The 18,301-nt window shown below is 55.2% G+C and overlaps 1 protein-coding gene across 1 annotated transcript in view; it reads left to right on the forward strand.

The window, feature by feature from the left end:
- Positions 1-17,883, forward strand: part of PPP1R13B (protein phosphatase 1 regulatory subunit 13B) — a 66,522-nt gene extending 48,639 nt beyond the window's left edge. The window contains exons 6-17 of the mRNA XM_047079989.1: positions 962-1,136; positions 1,910-2,106; positions 4,274-4,414; positions 7,143-7,323; positions 10,969-11,138; positions 11,516-12,014; positions 13,299-14,077; positions 14,677-14,814; positions 14,891-15,024; positions 15,772-15,938; positions 16,301-16,500; positions 17,137-17,883. Coding sequence (XP_046935945.1) covers positions 962-1,136; positions 1,910-2,106; positions 4,274-4,414; positions 7,143-7,323; positions 10,969-11,138; positions 11,516-12,014; positions 13,299-14,077; positions 14,677-14,814; positions 14,891-15,024; positions 15,772-15,938; positions 16,301-16,500; positions 17,137-17,178 — 2,823 coding nt within the window. The 3' untranslated portion in view covers positions 17,179-17,883. The remainder of the gene's footprint in view (positions 1-961; positions 1,137-1,909; positions 2,107-4,273; positions 4,415-7,142; positions 7,324-10,968; positions 11,139-11,515; positions 12,015-13,298; positions 14,078-14,676; positions 14,815-14,890; positions 15,025-15,771; positions 15,939-16,300; positions 16,501-17,136) is intronic.
- Positions 17,884-18,301: the final 418 nt, after the last annotated feature.

Genomic DNA, 18,301 nt, shown 5'->3' on the forward strand with positions numbered 1-18,301 from the left:
TTTAGAGTTAAGTAAATTGGGAAGTATTTCATCGCATTAATAAGGTTTCTCAGATGAAGTGCACATAGTGTTATGCAGTTACGACATTCTCTAGTTCTGCTTTTTGTTTCCTTTCCAAATACTGATCCAAGAGTATTACCAATAAGGAAATTCTTAGATATTTTCAGCAGCATAAATTACAAGTTAATGCTAACACAAGTATATGCTGTACGCATTCAAGCACATATTTCCTTACTTTGGAGTGTCACGTGTGATTCCTACATAATCACACTTAATCCTCTCCTTAGGTATATTTTACACGTACATGTGGGACTGTATTTCACGTCAACTGTTACCCCATCACACTAATAGGGAAAAGACTCTTGAAGAGTATTGCGTATATTTTTACTCTAGGATTGTCCTGTTTTCATTTGGAATGTTTCATTAGTTTCAAAGAAACTTAACCCTAAAGAAAACAAACACTTCCTTGACTGTTCATTGTGACCTAGCAAATTAGAGGTTTATTTCCTTGCTGATCACCTTGTCTTCTTTCAGTATAAAGCCCTTTGCTTCAGTGCCGGTTTCCTTTAAGAGATAAATAAGGGACCTGGGGAAGCTGCTTTGTGGCAGCAGGAAACGTGCAACCGACAGCAGGAAACTTAGGCTGGACGGGCTTCACACAGGATGAAGATGAGACTGTGTGAGCGGGTGTGGCGCGCGGGCCGTCCTCCTGCTGAGGGACTGAGGAGGTGTTTATGTGAACTGAGTGTGTAGATCGGGGTGCAGAGTACAGCGCCCTCATCAAAGTCTTCAGCTGTATGCGCCCAGGCGTTCCGTTGTGTGTGGGCTGACGTCCGCAAGAGTCCGTGAGCAGTTTAACGATAGCTGATGCTGTGCTATCGCACACTGAGACCTTTTTTTAATGTATGAAAGTGATCATCTGCTTCGATTTTCGCAGTCACCTGTTTCGTTCTTTTGTCAGGAACAACGTTTACATTTCCTAAAGCAGCAGGAGCGCCGTCAGCAGCAGTCTATCTCTGAAAATGAAAAGCTTCAGAAACTGAAAGAGCGAGTCGAAGCCCAGGAAAACAAGCTGAAGAAAATCCGCGCCATGAGAGGACAAGTAGACTACAGCAAAATCATGAACGGCAACTTGTGTACGTTTGTGCCTTGCCCGGTGCCCGTGCTCAGGCGTAGATAAGATGAGAGTCCAGCTTCTGGACGCTTTGCACGCGTGGACCAGTGTCACATCTTGCTATAGAAAGCGCAGTGACGTGTTGCTCCGATACCTGCATCTCAAGGATGCGGATAGGTTAAGGGATCCTAGAAAGTCTCTCAGTGCGGTGGGCAGGCCCGTTGTTAACATTTGTAACATGTTAGCTGCCCTCTGCGTTGGGGCCACGGCGCCGTGAGACTCCACTCATCAGGAGGGTCTCTTTAAATTGAACGGCCTAAACTTCATCTGTGTAGTAAGATAAGCCATACAGATGCTCATTTCTTACTTTTGTGTGTGTGGTTCTTTGTTCCATTATCAGTTTGGTTAGTACCTACTTTGTGTGACGGTGACCAGCAAGACAGACTTGGATTCATGCCCCTTACAAAGACTTTGGTCTGTTGGTGCATTGAGATTCCTAAGTGGCTTTGCCAAGCTACTCTTTGGACTGGCTGCCCCAGTTAAAGCATATTCAGTAATTAGTGCACACATAGTTTGCTGTATGGGCAGTCACATCATGTATTCCAGAGGCTTGTCAGAAAGTGCATTGGATTACGTATATCACAGTTTTCTCCCCAAAGTCTAGCACTAGGTGATGCCACAGCTGAGTTGAATGCACAGAAGTGAAGAAATCACAAAACCAAAATAACAAAATGCCACGCATGCACACAAATATCAATAAATGATGTCTTTTTCTTTATTGGGGGGACATTTTAGCTGCCGAAATAGAAAGGTTCAGCGCCATGTTCCAGGAAAAGAAGCAGGAAGTACAAAGTGCAATATTAAGAGTTGATCAGCTCAGTCAGCAACTGGAAGATTTAAAGAAAGGAAAGCTGAGCGGGCTCCAGTCTTACAACGGCAAGCTGGCGGGACCGGCGGCGGCGGAGTTGAAAAGACTGTACCAAGAGCTACAGGTGACTTTGCTGGGTGTGGGGAGCAGTGACATTAAGGCCTCTTTCAGGCTTTCTTCTTAGTAGTTTAATAGTAGGCACAAAATGTACTCAGTAAAAAGGATTTTTTTTTTTTTTTTTTTTTTTTTTTTTACCGTTTATTAACTTTGAGAGGGAGAGTGAGAGCCAGCACAAGCCTGGGAGGGGCAGAGACGGGGAGAGAGAGGATCCCAAGCAGGCTCCAGGCTGTCGGCACAGAGCCTGACGTGGGGCTCGATCCCACAAACTGTGAGATCATGATCTGAGCCAAAATCGAGTCAGACGGTTAACCTACTGAGCCACCCAGGCACCCCCGGGACAAAGAATTTTTAAAACAGCATTGCGATTTAATTCACATAGCATATGGTTCACCCACGGTGAGTGTACAATTAGTTGGTTTTGAGTATCTTCAGAGAGTTCTGCATCCACCACCACGGTCCATCTTAGAACGTCTCCATCACCCCCGAAAGAAGCCCCGTCCCTCTTCACCATAACCCCACACCCCCTATCCCCTAACCTGGCAACCGTGAATCTGCTGTCTCTGGATTTGCCTATTCTGGAAATTTCATATGAGCAAGTCACGCAGTGTGTGTTTTTTGGTGACTCTTAGCACATTTCAGTGCAGAGATTCAGTACGGAATTTAATTGGCAATATGATGAACTGGGGGAAAAGTTAAGCTCTCGGTGGCGTTTGATGTCTCTGTGTACACTGTGTTTTGATGAGAGAGATGCCTGTTGTTAAATCGTCGCCTCACTCAGCTTCAACTGCTGTCACAGACCTCCACAGACTGGGGGACTTTAGCCACAGACGTCGATTTTCTCACAGCTCCATGGGCGGGGTGTCCAAGGGCAGGGTACTGGCACATTGGGTTCCTGGTGAGGGTTGGCTGCCTGCTGTGTCCTCACAGCTCCGGCCTCTCTCCTTCCTCTGATGAGGCACCGACCCGTCACGGGGGCCCCACCACCAGCTACCATCACACTGAAGGCAACATAGGGATTTGGGGATGACGCATTCAGTCCAGAACAGTCCTCAAGATTTCCATTTCTCAGAAGTTATCATTCAGCAGATGATTTTTCAAGCCAGAAACAAGTTTTACAGTTCTGTTGGCACTTGCCAGAAAAGTTACTATATCATTTTTATGAAATGAAAATATGTAACTACAGAGAATAAAATTACTTTTGTTGCTGTTAAGTTCTCTAACGTAAATGCATAGAAATAAAGAATGTATGGCTTCTTTTACATTTTAAGCGATTATTAAAAGTTCAGGGGTTTATTTTAAGTTTATTTATTTTGAGAGAGACAGAGACTGTGTGAGCAGGGGAGGGGCAGAGAGAGAAGGAGACAGAGAATATCAAGTAGGCTCCGTGCTGCCCGCGCAGAGCCCAACGTGGGGCTCAAACTCACAAAACCGTGAGATCATGACCTGAGCCAAAACCCAAGAGTCGGATGCTTACCCTACTGAGCCACCCAGGTGCTCCAGAAGTGCAGGGTTTTTAAGGATTTTTTTTTTTTTTTTTTGAGGCGTGATGGATGTAGTATATTGACTTACACTGATTCGTTTGCCAAGTTTTCTGACTGCAACCTAGGTCACAAAGTCCACGTTGCCTCCTGTCTGGCACACACACGTGCATCTGAAAGAGCTTAACAAGGCTTAACCTTCTGTGTGTGGTGCACACTGATGCCTTCTGTTCTGTATTTCATTTTTTAAAGTGCTGGCTACAAGCCGCTAAAATGCCACCACACATTCCAGTTGGAGAGCAAGGCCATCCTTTGTGAATTTCTTGCCGCCTCCGCAGTAGGATGCCTCATTCAGTGGACTGTGTGGGGTGGAGCAGTCACCTGTCCTTGGGTCCCTAGAGGACATGCTCGGTAAAGTGCCATTGCCAAGGGCCACGGTCATGATCCTCCGTGGCCGTCACTAGTACCGGTCACTCCGTGTGCTCTAAAGAAGACGTTTGCTTGCAGACACAGAAGAACTCCGTTCTGGAGCCATCCACATACGCCTGTGGAACATTTAGCACATGGGTGACCGTGCATTTTATAAATACACATAAGTACTTAACGTTACTACTTCTTCTTCTGTTTTTACTTTACCTGGCAGTGAGAATTTGTTTAATGCAAATCATGAAAGTCGTGTTTTTTATTTTGCAGATTCGTAATCAGCTTAACCAGGAACAGACTTCAAAGCTCCAGCAGCAGAAGGAACTCTTGAATAAACGCAACATGGAGGTGGCCGTGATGGACAAGCGGATCAATGAACTGCGTGAACGTCTTTATGGGAAGAAAATTCAGGCATGTGAGAAAGAAAATATTTGTGTAAGATAAGCTACTAAAAATGATTCAATGCACAATTGCACATCTTCACTATAATGGCATTTTGCTCCCCCATCTGCCACAGCTGATAAAACATAAATTGGCCATAAACCATTAAAAAAAAAAAAGACAGTAGAAAACTCTTTCCAAAGCCACATTTATTTGCTGGTTTGTGAAATCAAAACCTCCCTGGCCACAGCCACAGCCACTGTCTCCCCACCCCCATCTTCCCTGTGCTGTTGTGTCTCCACCCTCGGGGAAGCTGTGGTTCTGGCCTGGCAGCACCCGGGCATGGTCGGTCCCACTCTGCCACTTGAAGCTGTGCCACGTGGGCACATTCCTTGACCTGTGCAGACTCGAGTCCTCGCTGCAAACTGATATGTCCTGCCTGCCCCCGCAGTCGTCGTGAGCATTCTTAGAATAACCCATGTGGGAGGGCTCCGTAAACTCTGCAGCAAAGTGCTCTATAAAGGGTTAGTGCTTTTTGAAAATCTTTATTTGGTATTTTGACTTTCAAAGGTAATAAATGCTCATTGGAAAATGAAAACAGTGCAGAAATACTTAAAAGAAAATTTGAAAGTTCCTGCCACCCTACTCCCATTCTCCAAACAGGATAGTTTTAATGATTCCAGTCTTTTGCTTAATACAGACAAAAAGGTACTTAATTTTTAATTGAAAATGGAATTGTAGGAATTATTTGCACTCTTCTCGTCTTTTTTAACTGCAACATGGGTATCTTTCTTAGGTCATTACCTCACTCCTTTTGCAGCTTCTCTACAACACCCCACATCCCGGGGCCTGTGGCCCCTTTCCCTGACCTCCTCGCCGGGTGTCCCCAAGTCCTGCGGTTAACTCTCGGCACATCAGTGAGCAGGAGCACTCCCAAGAGCTTGGGGGACGAGGCACTGCTATGCGTGGCTCCTGGCCTGCCTTCCATGGTGGCGCCAGGGTTTGAAGGAAGCAGTGCCTGAGTGCAGGGCTGGAGCGGGACGGGGAGGTGGGCGGACGTGGGCACCAGCTAGCTGGGAACAGCTCCCCAAGTGTCCTCGTCCACACTCCGTAATTGGTACTTTGACAGTTTGACAAGTAACCTCTTGTCAGCTGCTGCGGCTCTGGAGGCAGCTCCCGGGAGGCCAGTGAGAGCCCTTCTGGGGCTCTGCCTGGGTGGGCTGGGGTGAGGGGTGGGGACTGCCATTTCTTTGTCCTAATGAGTGGTGTCAGGTGAAATCTCTTATTTACAAACCAATCTACCCCCCCCCTTTTTTTTTAAACCAGAGAGTTCGTGGTTGATCTGTAGGACTCTGTGTTTTCAAATGACAGTTCTCCCATACTTACCTGGCAGGGGAGATACCATGGTCAAATGATGGTTCTCCTTGCTCTTTCGAGTATCGTCCTCTTGCTCACACAGCACTTTCTGGCTGTGCTCCATCAGTCAGGGCTCTCCAGAGAAGCGGAATGAGCAGGGATGTGGAGAGTGATTGCTGGGTGTATAGACTGACTTTAAGTAACTCGCTCACGTGGCTGTAGAGGCTACATGCCTGACACCTGCAGCCCGGACACGCAGGGGCCCTTGATGCCGCTGCTCAGGTCTGTAGGTCGTCTGCAGGCCCAGGGGCCTCTTTCTCCGAGCACGTCAGTCTTTTCTCTCTCAAGTCCTTCAGCCGATTGCACACGGCCCACCCACGCTGTGGAGAACAGTCCGCTTCATTCACAGTCTAGTGATTTAAACGTTGGTCTCTTCACAGCAGCATCTAGGCCTGTTTGAGTAGATATCTATGGCCTAACCAAGTTGACACATAAAATGAACCATCACAGATGGCTAGGTAAATGTTACTTCTTACATTCCATCTGATAGTTGAGGTGATCCTGAAGAATGTGGTGCCTCTGTAGAAATGTGTCTCCACCTGAAGGTCCTAGGCCCCTTTGGGCAATTGTCAGAGTCCTGGACCCTCTCCCTAAAATGATACATGCTCATGGATGCAGAATTTTACAAACAATTATAGGAGGTTATGGATCTCTTACAGCCTACCTGGGGTCCCTAAGGTGTCCGTGACTCTCCATTTAGATCCCTGTTGTGGACCCTCTCGTTGTTAGGCAGCATCACGTGATCAGTGTCCTTGGCTATAGTGTGGTGTCCTTGCCGAGAATGGCAGGGTTGTCTTCAGGGCACTGGTCAGAGGGTCTCCTGGTTCCAGGCCCTGTCACTGTGCCCTGCACGGCTTGTTCAGTCCTTACACCAAGCCTCAACTTGACTTTACAGACATGGGCACTGAGGTTCAGAGCCATTAGGTCACTTTCACTTGCCCAAGGCAGCACAGTGAATAAGCGGCAAAGCAGGATTTGAAACCAGGCTCAGAGCCCAGGCTTTGACCGATGCCTCTGCCCACCTCGGGGAGGGAGGGAGAGCATCCCCCAGTATAGAGGGTTCCGCAGAGGCGTCCTGGGAAGCTGTTCTATTCCATCGCCAGCCCCTGTTTCTCCCAGCTCGCAAATAGGTAGGAGTTGTCAAAGAGAATCACTTGTGTGGGACTGTGGGTTGAGGCCCTTTCAACACTTGCCCTTTCTAGATACTGATTTTTTAGGGTGATGGAGCTTCCTGAGGGCACATTATTTAGTGAGTGGCTCAGGTGAGAGCAGTCAGTCATACTAGGCTTGTGATTTCTGTAATTTAGGAGAACCTTAACTCTCATTTCTTCCCATTTTGTAGCTGAGCCGTGTGAATGGCACGTCGTCACCACAGTCGCCGCTCAGCACGCCTGGCAGGGTTGCTGCAGTGGGGCCTTATATCCAGGTCCCCAGTGCCGGTGGCTATTCTGTCCCAGGGGACCCCATAAAGCCCCAGTCTCTCACTATCGCCTCAAGTGCTGCCCACGGAAGATCCAAATCCGGTGAGTGGCCCGGGCCCTCGTCTTGGAGGAAAGCAGGTGAACAGGGATGGGGCACCCTGGGGGCCAGGAACCTCAGAGGAGGCCGCCACGGTACGCCCCAGGCTCTGCCCACCCTCAGTCTCCCCCAAGTACTGTCTCCCCCTTGGTCCGCTAGGGCGGTGTTGGGGAGCTGTGTGCCACCACGGCAGCGATACGGCCCCCAGATGAGAACAGATTCTCTTTATTGAGCTGAGTGTCTTTACTGTGTGGCTTTTCAAACCACAGAGTACTTCGGACCCGATCCGCTCGTGCCACAGGTTTTGTGTCCGGGTGAGGGCGCTTTCGCCTGCTGCCCATCCCAGCAGAGGGGTAGCCTGTCTGTGGACAGTGCGCTGGGGCTGGTCTTCCCTTTCCCCACTCGGCGCGTTCATAACCAATCCAGAGGTCTGCAGACCATCACTCTGGCCCTCGGCCACACCGAATCGTGCGGTGGGACCAGCACCGTGCTGGCGTGTAGCACTCCTGGGGACGCTGGGAAGCCTTGTGCAGCCTCCGGTTCCCAACCAAGGGCAGGCTGGGTTCTCCATGGGGAGGCTGCTCTCCCTTCTCGGAAGAAGGCGGCTGCTTTCCAAACATGAGGAAGCCGGAGCTGCTTTGCAGTAAGATTTTCTTTACGCTGGGCTGAATGTCTCCCTGTAAGACGTGGAATGGCGGAGCACAGGTGCAAACCGCACGGCCTTCCCTCGCTCACCAGTCCAGGGCCGGGCCGGGCCGGGCCATGCTAGGCCGTGCTGAGCCAGGCTGAGCCAGGCTGGGCCAGGCCCCTGTTGTCAGGATTGGGGGTGGAGCTTGGCAGTCTTCCGTTCGCTCGTGTCCTCTTCCCTGTTGCCCAGTCTGAGCAGCAACAAGTCTGCCACTCCTGCTGTGGGGTGTCAGGGCTTGTTGTGACCCCGGCAGGATAAGCGTCACCAGCCGTCGTGGGCCACGCGCCCTGGCTGGGATCTCTCCACGGCCGTGTCTCAGCAGCCACGTGGAGTGCATGGTTGGTGCGAGTCTCTAATTGCAGCTTTCTTTGAGAAGCGGTTATTTATAGTTTGAACCGCCCCACTGTGGGAGTAGGTGTTTGTTTCCAGGGCAGATAATTAGTACAGCCAGCTACTTCTCTGCTCACTTTGTTTTATTATTAATTTATTTGTTTGTTTGTTTATTTATTTATATATGTATTTATTTGGGGGAGAGTGCAAGTGGGGGAGGGGCAGAGAGAGGGGGACAGAGGATGCAAAGTGGGCTCTGTGCTGACGGGCCGACAGCAGCGAGCCCGACGCGGGGCTCGAACTCACAACCCACGAGATCATGACCTGAGCCAAAGTCGGACGCTCAACCGACTGAGCCCCCCAGGCGCCCCTCTGCTGACTTCCCAAGCCAAGGACGTCTCCCATTCCCCTCTTCTCTGTGGGTGTGTGAGGCTGGGCCGCCTCACAAGGGTTTTGAGGAAAGGACACCCTTCTGGGCCTGGAGAACGTGTCTTTCAGAAGTTCAGCACCAGCCTTGTTCTTTCCACTGCAGTGTAAGGTGACCGCACACAAGAAACCTGTGTCCCCCACACTGGGAACAGAATCCCGCCCAGGTGTGGAGCTGGGGTGAGAAACCTCCCCGTGGGGACCCTAACTCATGCTGTCGACTGTCCTTCTGGTGCCGTGTCACACAGATGGCCACGGGAAGCCCAGAGTGACCAGCTCGTGGACAGTACCAGACCTCGCCGTGGGGCCTGACTGCAGCCCTTCAGGGCACTCTGCAGACTCGTTTGCAAACTGTACGTCAGCTGGCAGGCCCAGTGGGGGCTCTGGCCCTTTCTGATACTGCTGAATCAGCAATCGTTTATTTTTCCAAACTGAGAAGGGTCTGCTCATCACATCTAGGCTTGAGAAAAATGCCACATAATCACAGTTTGTCCCTTCCTTCAACAGACAGGTGTGAAGCTTGGGCCGGGCCACACACCACACCCTCCTCAGGAAAGGGTCTGACAGATGCTGGCACGGCAGGGGATTTTGGGTTTTGTTTTAGGAAATCCAGATGATTTTTTGAGTTCGTTAAAAACTTTAGTTTTACCTCCTGTGCGAGAACCTCCCGTCGTACTTGAAGAGAATTGTCCCTTTTAATCCTTTATAGTAAAAACAAAGGCTCTTTCCTCTGCACCCCCTGTCCGAAGAAGGAAATTCCCCGTCCCTTTTTCAGTCCCTTTGGGGCTCCCGTTGTGGATTTTTGGAGCAGCTGGCCGGCGCCACTCTCTGAGACCCCTGGGGCCGGCCCCTCCCTCCCTCCCTGGTCTGCTGGGCCCTGCTCGTCTCCCCGTGCCCAGTTGCCACCTCCGCGTATCCTTGCTGAGCCTGCGTGCTTCTGGCCCACACCCCTCCCCCCCAGACGGCCCCCAGATCGAAGGTACGGCCGAGGGTTCCTGAAGGCGCACGCGCTTCTTGCCTGGAAGCGGCTGACCGGACGCGTGGAGCAGGGTGGTCCGGGCTGGGGCCTTGGACTGCCTCACCAGCACCCTTGCGGCCTGGCTGGCGCCGCGTGAGGCTGCCGCTGACAGGGCCCGGCGAGGGCGCCCAGAGGTCACTGCACGGGAGGGCCTTCCGCACTTGGGCTCAGAGCATGCCGTCTCCCAGGTCTCAGGTCTTGGCTCTGGCGCTGTTGTTCTGAGGGGGAGTGGCTTTCCTCCTGCTCCTTAGTTATGCCCACCTGCTGGCGCCGGCTGGGTGGGTGAGGAGAGAGGATGTGCTGTTCCTGTCAGAAGCGCCCAGAGCAGTCCCTTCTGACTGCTTTCCGTTCCCTGTGGCTGACGGCTGGGTGTTCTCCACTCGGGTCCAGTCCGGCACCTGGGCCTGCCCTGGCAGCGGGAGCCTGAGTCGGAGGCTGTAACGTGGCCCCTGCAGGTGCTAGAATGTACTCACGTGGCTGTGGCTGCTTGGAGGGGTTGCTTCTGCACCCTTTTTCAGTTTGGAAAGTGCCTTGTTAAAGAGCAGCTTTTCAGCAGCTTTCCTAAAAACCTGGACATGACTTTGCTTTCTGATCACTGCAACAGAATGATAACTGGCTACGCCAATCAGGGGAGCTTGTACTGGCCTCTTCTGCTCATAAGTTATTTTGAGAGGATAGAAGTTTCTAACAGAGGAAAGTCAAATTTTTCTTTTAATGTGGAAGGTGGTACAGGTCAAGCCTGTTATGAAGTCAAAGGATAAATCTTTTGTTTCTATTGCTGTATGTGACCGTTGCTGTATGTGACTGGTTTTGTAAGTAACATTTGAAAAGTAAGTGCTCAGGCTCATTTTATTTCTTGGTGTCGATGTAGTCGATTTGACCTGCATTTAGATAGGGGCCCGGGAGCGTTTCCACCGTCCTCTGGCCCCTCGCCTGGGTTGGAGCAGCCCTGTGTATGGTGACTGAGTCTCTGTACACAGGAAGGCGGTGCGGGCGCTGGCGGGGCCTGGCCAGCAGACGCCGCCCTTGGTCTTGCTGTGCACAAGCCTGTGTGCGGGCAGGGGTGGCCGGCCGCCTGGGTAACAGAGCTCCATCAGAGCCGATCTTTGTTTCTAGCAGAGGGCTGTTCTTAGGTTGGTTCAGCTAAATCGAGGAAAAATTATACTCAAATTCTGTGTTCTTTTCAAGCCAATGATGGAAACTGGCCAACGTTAAAACAAAATTCTAGTTCTTCAGTGAAGCCGACGCAGATCGCCAGTGTGGACTGGAAGGACTCAAACGTGGAGGGTCCTCTCAAGCAAGGGGCCGTCTCGAGCCAGCCTGTGCCCTTGTCAACTTTAGGAGCCACAGAGAAGCTGGTAGGCCGTTTGTCCCTGTCACAAAACACAGACAGGGTCCTCACCGTATCACTGTTCAGCCTTTATCTTCATCTGAGGGCTGTAAGGTGGGGGTGTCACGAGGCAAGTTAATCCTGCTTGTATCTAAATTATGACCGAGTCTGAAGAAGACTGTGGTCCCTCAGCACTGAGCGCCTGCGAGTGGAGATGTGTATCGCTCAGGATTGTTCCATCATGGGCGGGTGATGGGCCTGATTCCCACGGTGGGCCCTGTGCCTGGTCACAAGCTGATTTGAAGGATTTCAAGTCCGACTTTGTTTTCTCTTGTGACTGTGGCTAGAAATACGCTTAACTTTTCAAAGGGTGACTTTGTTTTTCTTCTTAACATCTCAATTTAGGGCGTCGAGATCGGTAAAGTGCCACCCCCCCTCCCTGGTGTCGGCAAGCAGCTGCCTCCCAGCTACGGGACATACCCCAGCCCTGCACCCGTGGGCCCCGGCTCCACAAACTCGCTGGAGAGGAGGAAGGAGGGCAGCTTGCCCAGGCCCGGCGCAGGCCCGCCCAGCCGGCAAAAACCCGCCCCGCTGCCCACCTCGGGTGGCCACACGTCTGCTTCCTCACAGCAGATTCAGCAGAGGATCTCTGTGCCGCCGAGTCCCACGTACCCGCCGGCGGGGCCGCCTGCTTTCCCGGCTGGGGACAGCAAACCTGAACTCCCACTGACTGTGGCCATTAGGCCCTTTCTGGCTGATAAAGGGTCAAGGCCACAGTCCCCCAGGAAAGGACCCCAGACAGTGAATTCAAGTTCCATCTACTCCATGTACCTCCAGCAAGCCACGCCTCCTAAGAATTACCAGCCAGCGGTGCACAGCACCTTAAATAAGTCTGTTAAAGCAGGTACAGTGGGTTTGTACCTTGTCTTGGGGCTAGGGAGTCATGCTTTTACTTAAAGTGCCAGTCCATAGCCTTACATTCGGGTCACAAACTATTTAGGATTAAAAAAACTTTTTTTTCAATGTTTGTTTATTTTTGAGAGAAGCAGAGCACAGGTCGGGGAGGGGTGGAGAGAGAGAGAGAATCCCAAGGTAACAGCACAGAGCCCAACTTGGGGCTCGAAGTCAAGAACCGTGAGATCATGACAGCCAAAACCAAGAGTCGGACGCTGAACTGACCGAGCCCCCCAGGCGCCCCTGGGATTAAAATTTTAATTCTTGTGTACAGCGTGGCCTTAGGTGTCCATGTGAGTTTGGGGTAAAAGGCAATGGGTGGAGTTTTGTAGCTGGATCACATGGGAACTGACTTCCTGCCTCAGCACCTGCCTTCCTGTGGTACTCAGGAAGCCCAGTTCCCAGAAGGAGGTTCCTCTTTTTCTCCTGCTTTGTGGAAATTTGTGCAGGGGCTTTCCAGGGGCCGGTGAGGGTGCTCTGCCCAGTTGTGGTCCTCCTGGCCTCCTGGCAGTGACTGAGCCAAGCCGCTGGAGGGGAGGCAAGGGAGCATCTGCCGCTTTGGGAGCTGGGGTGTCCTAGGAAGGGTGAGAGAGTGGAGCCTGGCCCCACGGACGTGGAGGCAGGAGGTGACTCTGACCTGCACAGCGGGGTCCTGCGGGTCAGTTCTGGGCTTGGGCCTCCCCACAGACTTCTGGGCAGAGGCTGCAGCTTCCAGACTCCTGGGAGCGCCCACCCCCCACCCCCCCGCCCAAGCGGAAGCCCGGCTACCTGTGGCAGGGCTCTGGCCCCCTGCCCTACAGTGCCTGGGCCAGCAGGCCGGGCCTTCCTGTCCGGGGCAGCCTGCGTTCTGTAGCATGAGACTTGGCCTGGGGGGCAGATGCTGTTTACAGGTGGGTCTTTCTCCCCGGCTTAGAAACAAGGAAGGTTGGTTTGGGGTGGGGAAGTTGGGCCTGCAGCCATGTTTTGTTTTTGTTTTTTTCATTTGAAAAAGCCTAAATTGTGGAAGCCCAAATGTAAAAACCAGTTAAGAGGGGCACTCTATCTTCCAAGAGGAGTCAGTGGAGTTCTTTGGACAGAGGTTTCCTCCGGGATTTAAAGGCAGGACTCAGCAGCACCAGAGCAGACCCCTGTTCTCCGTAGGAGCCCACCTCCTGTGTGACCGCAGGGATGTGGTGACTAGACCCCTGGCCCCACAGGATGCTCTAGCTGCCCCTGTCCTCTGTGTTTCCTCCAGTGTACGGTAAACCCGTTTTACCATCCGGGTCAACGTCCCCGTCACCCTTACCGTTTCTTCACGGGTCGCCGGCCACAAGCACGGCGCAGTCCCAGCCGCCTCCGGAAAGTGCTGAGAAAGAGCCGGAGCAGGACAGCCCTGCCCCTCCCGGAGACGGCGGCACCGGCACGGGCACTGTGGAGAGCCTGCCGCGGCCGCTCAGCCCCACCAAGCTCACGCCCATCGTGCACTCGCCGCTGCGCTACCAGAGTGACGCCGACCTGGAGGCCTTGCGCAGGAAGCTGGCCAACGCGCCCCGGCCCCTAAAGAAGCGCAGCTCCATCACGGAGCCCGAGGGCCCCGGGGGGCCCAACATCCAGAAGTTGCTGTACCAACGCTTCAACACCCTGGCCGGCGGCATGGAGGGCACCCCTTTCTACCAGCCCGGCCCCTCGCAGGACTTCATGGGCACCCTGGCCGACGTGGACAATGGAAATACCAATGCCAACGGGAACCTGGGAGAGGCTGGCCCCGCCCAGCCCACGGCCCCGCTCCCCTCCGAGCCTGCCCCGTCTTCGGACGCCAATGACAATGAGCTCCCTTCCCCTGAGCCGGAGGGGCTCATCTGTCCCCAGAGCACCCACCAAACGGCCGAGCCTGCCGAGGACGACAACAACAACGTGGCCACAGCCCCGTCCACAGAACAGGTCCCCAGCCCTGGGGCCGAGGCCCCCTCACCGGGGGAAGACCAAGCCCCCCCACTGCTGCCCCCCACCGTGCCCCCGCCTGGAGCCTCTACGGTGGGTGTCGTCCTAGTCAGCCAGCCAGTGTTTGTAGAGGACCCGGCTGTGTTAGCCACAGTTCCGGGGACTGTGGGGCTTGCCAGACTCGTCCCCACCCTCACTGAGGCCGAGGGGGAGGACAGTGCTGCAGTCCACAGGTGGGGCTCTGAAGAGGTGTGGAAGGCTGCAGAGCTCTCCCTGGAGGGCCCAGCCAGGTTTCCCCGAGGAAGGGGAGCTGCCGTCGGGATTTGAGGGCCAGGCGGCGAGGGGGACGAGAACCTCCTAGACAGCCTTCTGGTGGGAGCTCAGCATTGGTGGAGCAGAGAGGGGGAGGTGAATGTCCACGGGGGTGGGTAGGAATGAGTTGCTGACTCCCGAGCTTGACTGTCACCCACCGTGGGTGCCCCTGAGCAGTGCCGTCCCCCCGGAGCACGCTGCATGTGGCACAACGGGTCTGGCTGGGCCCTGGGAGTGGGTGTTCCTCTCGATGCCGGGGGCCGCTCAGCCTTGCCGGGTGCACATGCTGCCCACGGCTTCCGCCCTGTCCCTCCTCTCCACCGCGGCTTGGTGCGTTGGCACATTACCTGTAAATCAGAAGCATGTTTCCTTCCCGGCAGAGCAAACGGACCAACCTGAAGAAGCCTAACTCGGAGCGGACAGGGCACGGGCTGAGAGTCCGGTTCAACCCCCTGGCGCTGCTCCTAGATGCTTCTCTGGAAGGCGAGTTTGACCTGGTGCAAAGGGTCATCTACGAGGTGAGTGAGCGCAGCCGCAGGCCTGGGCTGCCCCACCTGCTGGGAGGCCGGGCTCACGAGGGCCTTGTGTCCTCAGGTGGAAGACCCTAGCAAGCCCAATGACGAAGGGATCACTCCGCTGCACAATGCCGTCTGCGCCGGCCACCACCACATCGTGAAGTTCCTGCTGGATTTTGGGGTCAATGTGAACGCTGCCGACAGTGATGGCTGGTGAGGGCCCCTGGGGCACGTGGCCTACGGTAGGAAGAGGCCCCCGGTCCAGGAGTCGGGCGAGGGCAGAAGCGGACACGGGTGGGCGGGCCTACTGTCGCACCCCGGGGCCGCCTGGCCTGGTCCCCTCCTCCCCACTTTGGTTCCGTGAGTCCTCTTGTGAAAGGCACAGCTGGGATCGTGTCTTCGCACACGTGCTAGCAACTTCGCGGGCTGCGCGTTTTGCAAAGTGTTACTCTTCGTCGGGTTTGAAATGGCCGGATAACCGGCGTGGCAGAAACTCAGTCCCGCTTTGCGGTTGCCTTGTCGGTGTTTGCCCGCAGGGCCCTTCCGCTGCTGTGCGGGCCCCCAGGCCTCTGCTAGGTCTTGTTGGCAACGTCAGGCTCTTGTTGGCGTGGTTTGAACATCTGGGGTTTTTTAATTGTGGCAAAATCCGCCCAACGCCTACCACCGTGGCTGCGTGAAGGCGCGTCAGCCGTGCGCAGCGCGCCCCTGCTCTCGCGTGAGGGGCACCTACTTGATAGGCCGCTTCCCAGCCCCTGCCCCCCGCCCCCGAGGCCCCACCACCCAGCAGCAGGCGCGCGGCCCGGCCGAGAGACAGGCCAGTAGGAGTCCTGCCGTTTCGAGGACCGGCGCGGGAACCTTTGGGCCTCGAGGCGCGGCACGGCCCCGGAGGCCCCCGGGAGGCCTCCGGGGCCTGGCTGGCCGGGCAGCGCCTCGCGTGCCTTCACCCGCTCTCCGTTCCAGGACGCCGCTGCACTGCGCCGCCTCTTGCAACAGCGTCCACCTCTGCAAACAGCTGGTGGAGAGCGGCGCTGCCATTTTTGCCTCCACCATCAGCGACATCGAAACCGCCGCGGACAAGTGTGAAGAGACGGAGGAAGGCTACATCCAGTGTTCCCAGTTCCTCTACGGTACGCGGGGCGTCTTGGCACGGGGCGGGGGCCCTTCCCCTGGGCGTGGTGCTGCGGGGCCCGGGAGGAGCCCCCTTCCATTTTGGGAGCCACCCCGCCAAGCTCCTTGGGATGGAAGTCACTCCGTCCCTTGGGCTCCTTCCTGAAAACCTGTTTGAAGGGCCGTGTTGCGGAAAGATTCTGTGCCTGGTCGCTAAAAACCGTGCTTCTCTGTGTGGATGCGGCACGGCGTGCCTGGTCCGGCAACACGCCTCGGCCCCGGGACCCAACACAGCAGTAGCACGACTCGTCAGGGTCTTGACACGGCCCCGGCCGGCGGCCCGCCCTCCGCGGACACCTGACCGCTCGCCCTGTCGTCCCAGGGGTGCAGGAGAAGCTGGGCGTGATGAACAAAGGAGTGGTGTACGCCCTGTGGGGCTACGAGGCCCAGAACAGCGACGAGCTGTCCTTCCACGAGGGGGATGCCATCACCATCCTGAGGCGCAAGGACGAGAGTGAAACCGAGTGGTGGTGGGCTCGCCTTGGGGACCGGGAGGGCTACGTGCCCAAAAACCTGCTGGGGGTAAGCACCGTGAGCCCGCTCGTCCGGGGTCAGCCACCCCTGCTGCCGTCACTCCTGCAGTCCTGTCCCCTCCGCCCAGCCGTAAACCGCAGGGCGCCGGGCTTTGTGCGGGGTCGCACCCTGCAGGGCGAGCACGGCGGGTGACTGCCCCCGTCCACTCTCCGCGCCACCCTCGTAACGGGCAAGTCGGCGGAGTTGGCACGGGGATCCGGCAGGCCCCACACTCACACCGTGGGAGCAGCGGGCGTGCCGGCGGAGGAGCCCCCAGCCGCCTGATGCAGGAGCTCGGGCAGGCAGCCAGCCACCAGTCTGCAGCCCAGAAACGGCCCGGGGTGGGGAGCCCACACGTTGTTCCCTCCGTTGCGTTTGTAACTGCACCAGACCTTAGAGCAGGTGCCGCTGTGCTCCCCCCGCGTGCCTCGAGGGAGCTGGGGGCTTATGGCCACCGGCGCGGATTCGAGGCGGTGCCAGGTGCTGCGAGAGAGGTTCTCCGGGGTTGGGGGGCGCGGCTCGTAGGGGGAGTCGGGGTCTCGGCAGGCGCGTGGCAGCCGAGTGGCGGCCGTCCGGGCACCACCGGGTGCCCCTTCCTGCTCGGCGTGCCGTGCCCTCGTCCTAACTGTTTCCGTCGCTTCGCAGTTGTATCCACGGATCAAACCCCGACAGCGAACGCTAGCCTGAGCTTCCGTCTGGAGCGCCGCCCGCGCTTGCCCGCCGCGAGGAGCCGCCGGGGAGACCGCCCTGCCGTTTCTGCGGGAGCTGCAGCTAGACGTGTTTATAATGGTGCTCACTTGCGCAGACAGCATCCACAATGTGAAATCCCTGCAGTTTCTCGGTGAGGCCCTTTCTTCAGTTTGCCCGTAACTGGGAGAGGTACTCTTGCCTCCAGGAAGATTGAATTTTGCCAATTACTGTAAATCCAAATAAATATGCAGCTTTCTAAACAGCTGTCCCCGTTGCCAATAAGCAGCTCTATCATTTACCCCTGGTCGGTTGCCAGTGAAGACGAACCCTCTGACTTTGGCCCCAAGGCCTTCCTCTACGTCCCTCCACCCCAGCACTGAGAACGCGCAGCTGCTGTGAGGTGTGCGCCCCCTGCTACCGGAAATCGCAGCCGCCCGCCATCCTCTCCACCCCGACCACACGCATCTCTTCCTTTCCCTACCGAGAGGGCCCCTGTGCGGAAGCTTCTGGCAGTGGTGGGGCGTGGTGCGTGTGTGCTGAGCACTGGCATAGGTCACCTACACACGGGCCGACGGCGGGCCGCGCTTCTGCGTCCCGGGCTCCAGAGCCCTTGATACCAAGTGACGAGCAGTCAGGAGCCTCAAGATAGCACTGTCCCCTCCTCTGCACTATTTGCAGCCCACGGGCCGGCAGCCTAAGGTCAGGGTGGGGCGGATGTGGGGGTGCCTGCATGTCGGGAGGGGCAGCTGGGGTGGGGGGCCCAGCCTCCCGGGTCTGGCCCGGCCACGATGCAATAACCTGTGCCCGGTCCAGACTTCAAGTAAGGCGCTTAAGTTTGAACTGTACGTACAGACTTTTATATACCAGAAGTATTTTTTGACTAGATCATTCGAAACTACCAGAATGATGGAAATGTTTTTTTCTCTCATTAAAATCCAGGCCCTTAGGCTTTATTTTCCATGTATGAGTCGTGTGTATAATTCATGTATAAATGTGTAGCCAGGCACCTGTAAGCAGCGATTGTACACAGTGTGCTGATGAAAAGTGAGCGCCCGTGGGGCAGCCTCTGCTGCTGGAAGCCACCGCCGCAGAGGCCGTGTAAACGTGCACAATAAACCGC

Source organism: Lynx rufus, unplaced genomic scaffold (assembly GCF_022079265.1).
Source record: "Lynx rufus isolate CCGP_SWC_20201006 ecotype Redwood Valley unplaced genomic scaffold, mLynRuf1.p SCAF_17, whole genome shotgun sequence".
NCBI lineage: Eukaryota > Metazoa > Chordata > Mammalia > Carnivora > Felidae > Lynx > Lynx rufus.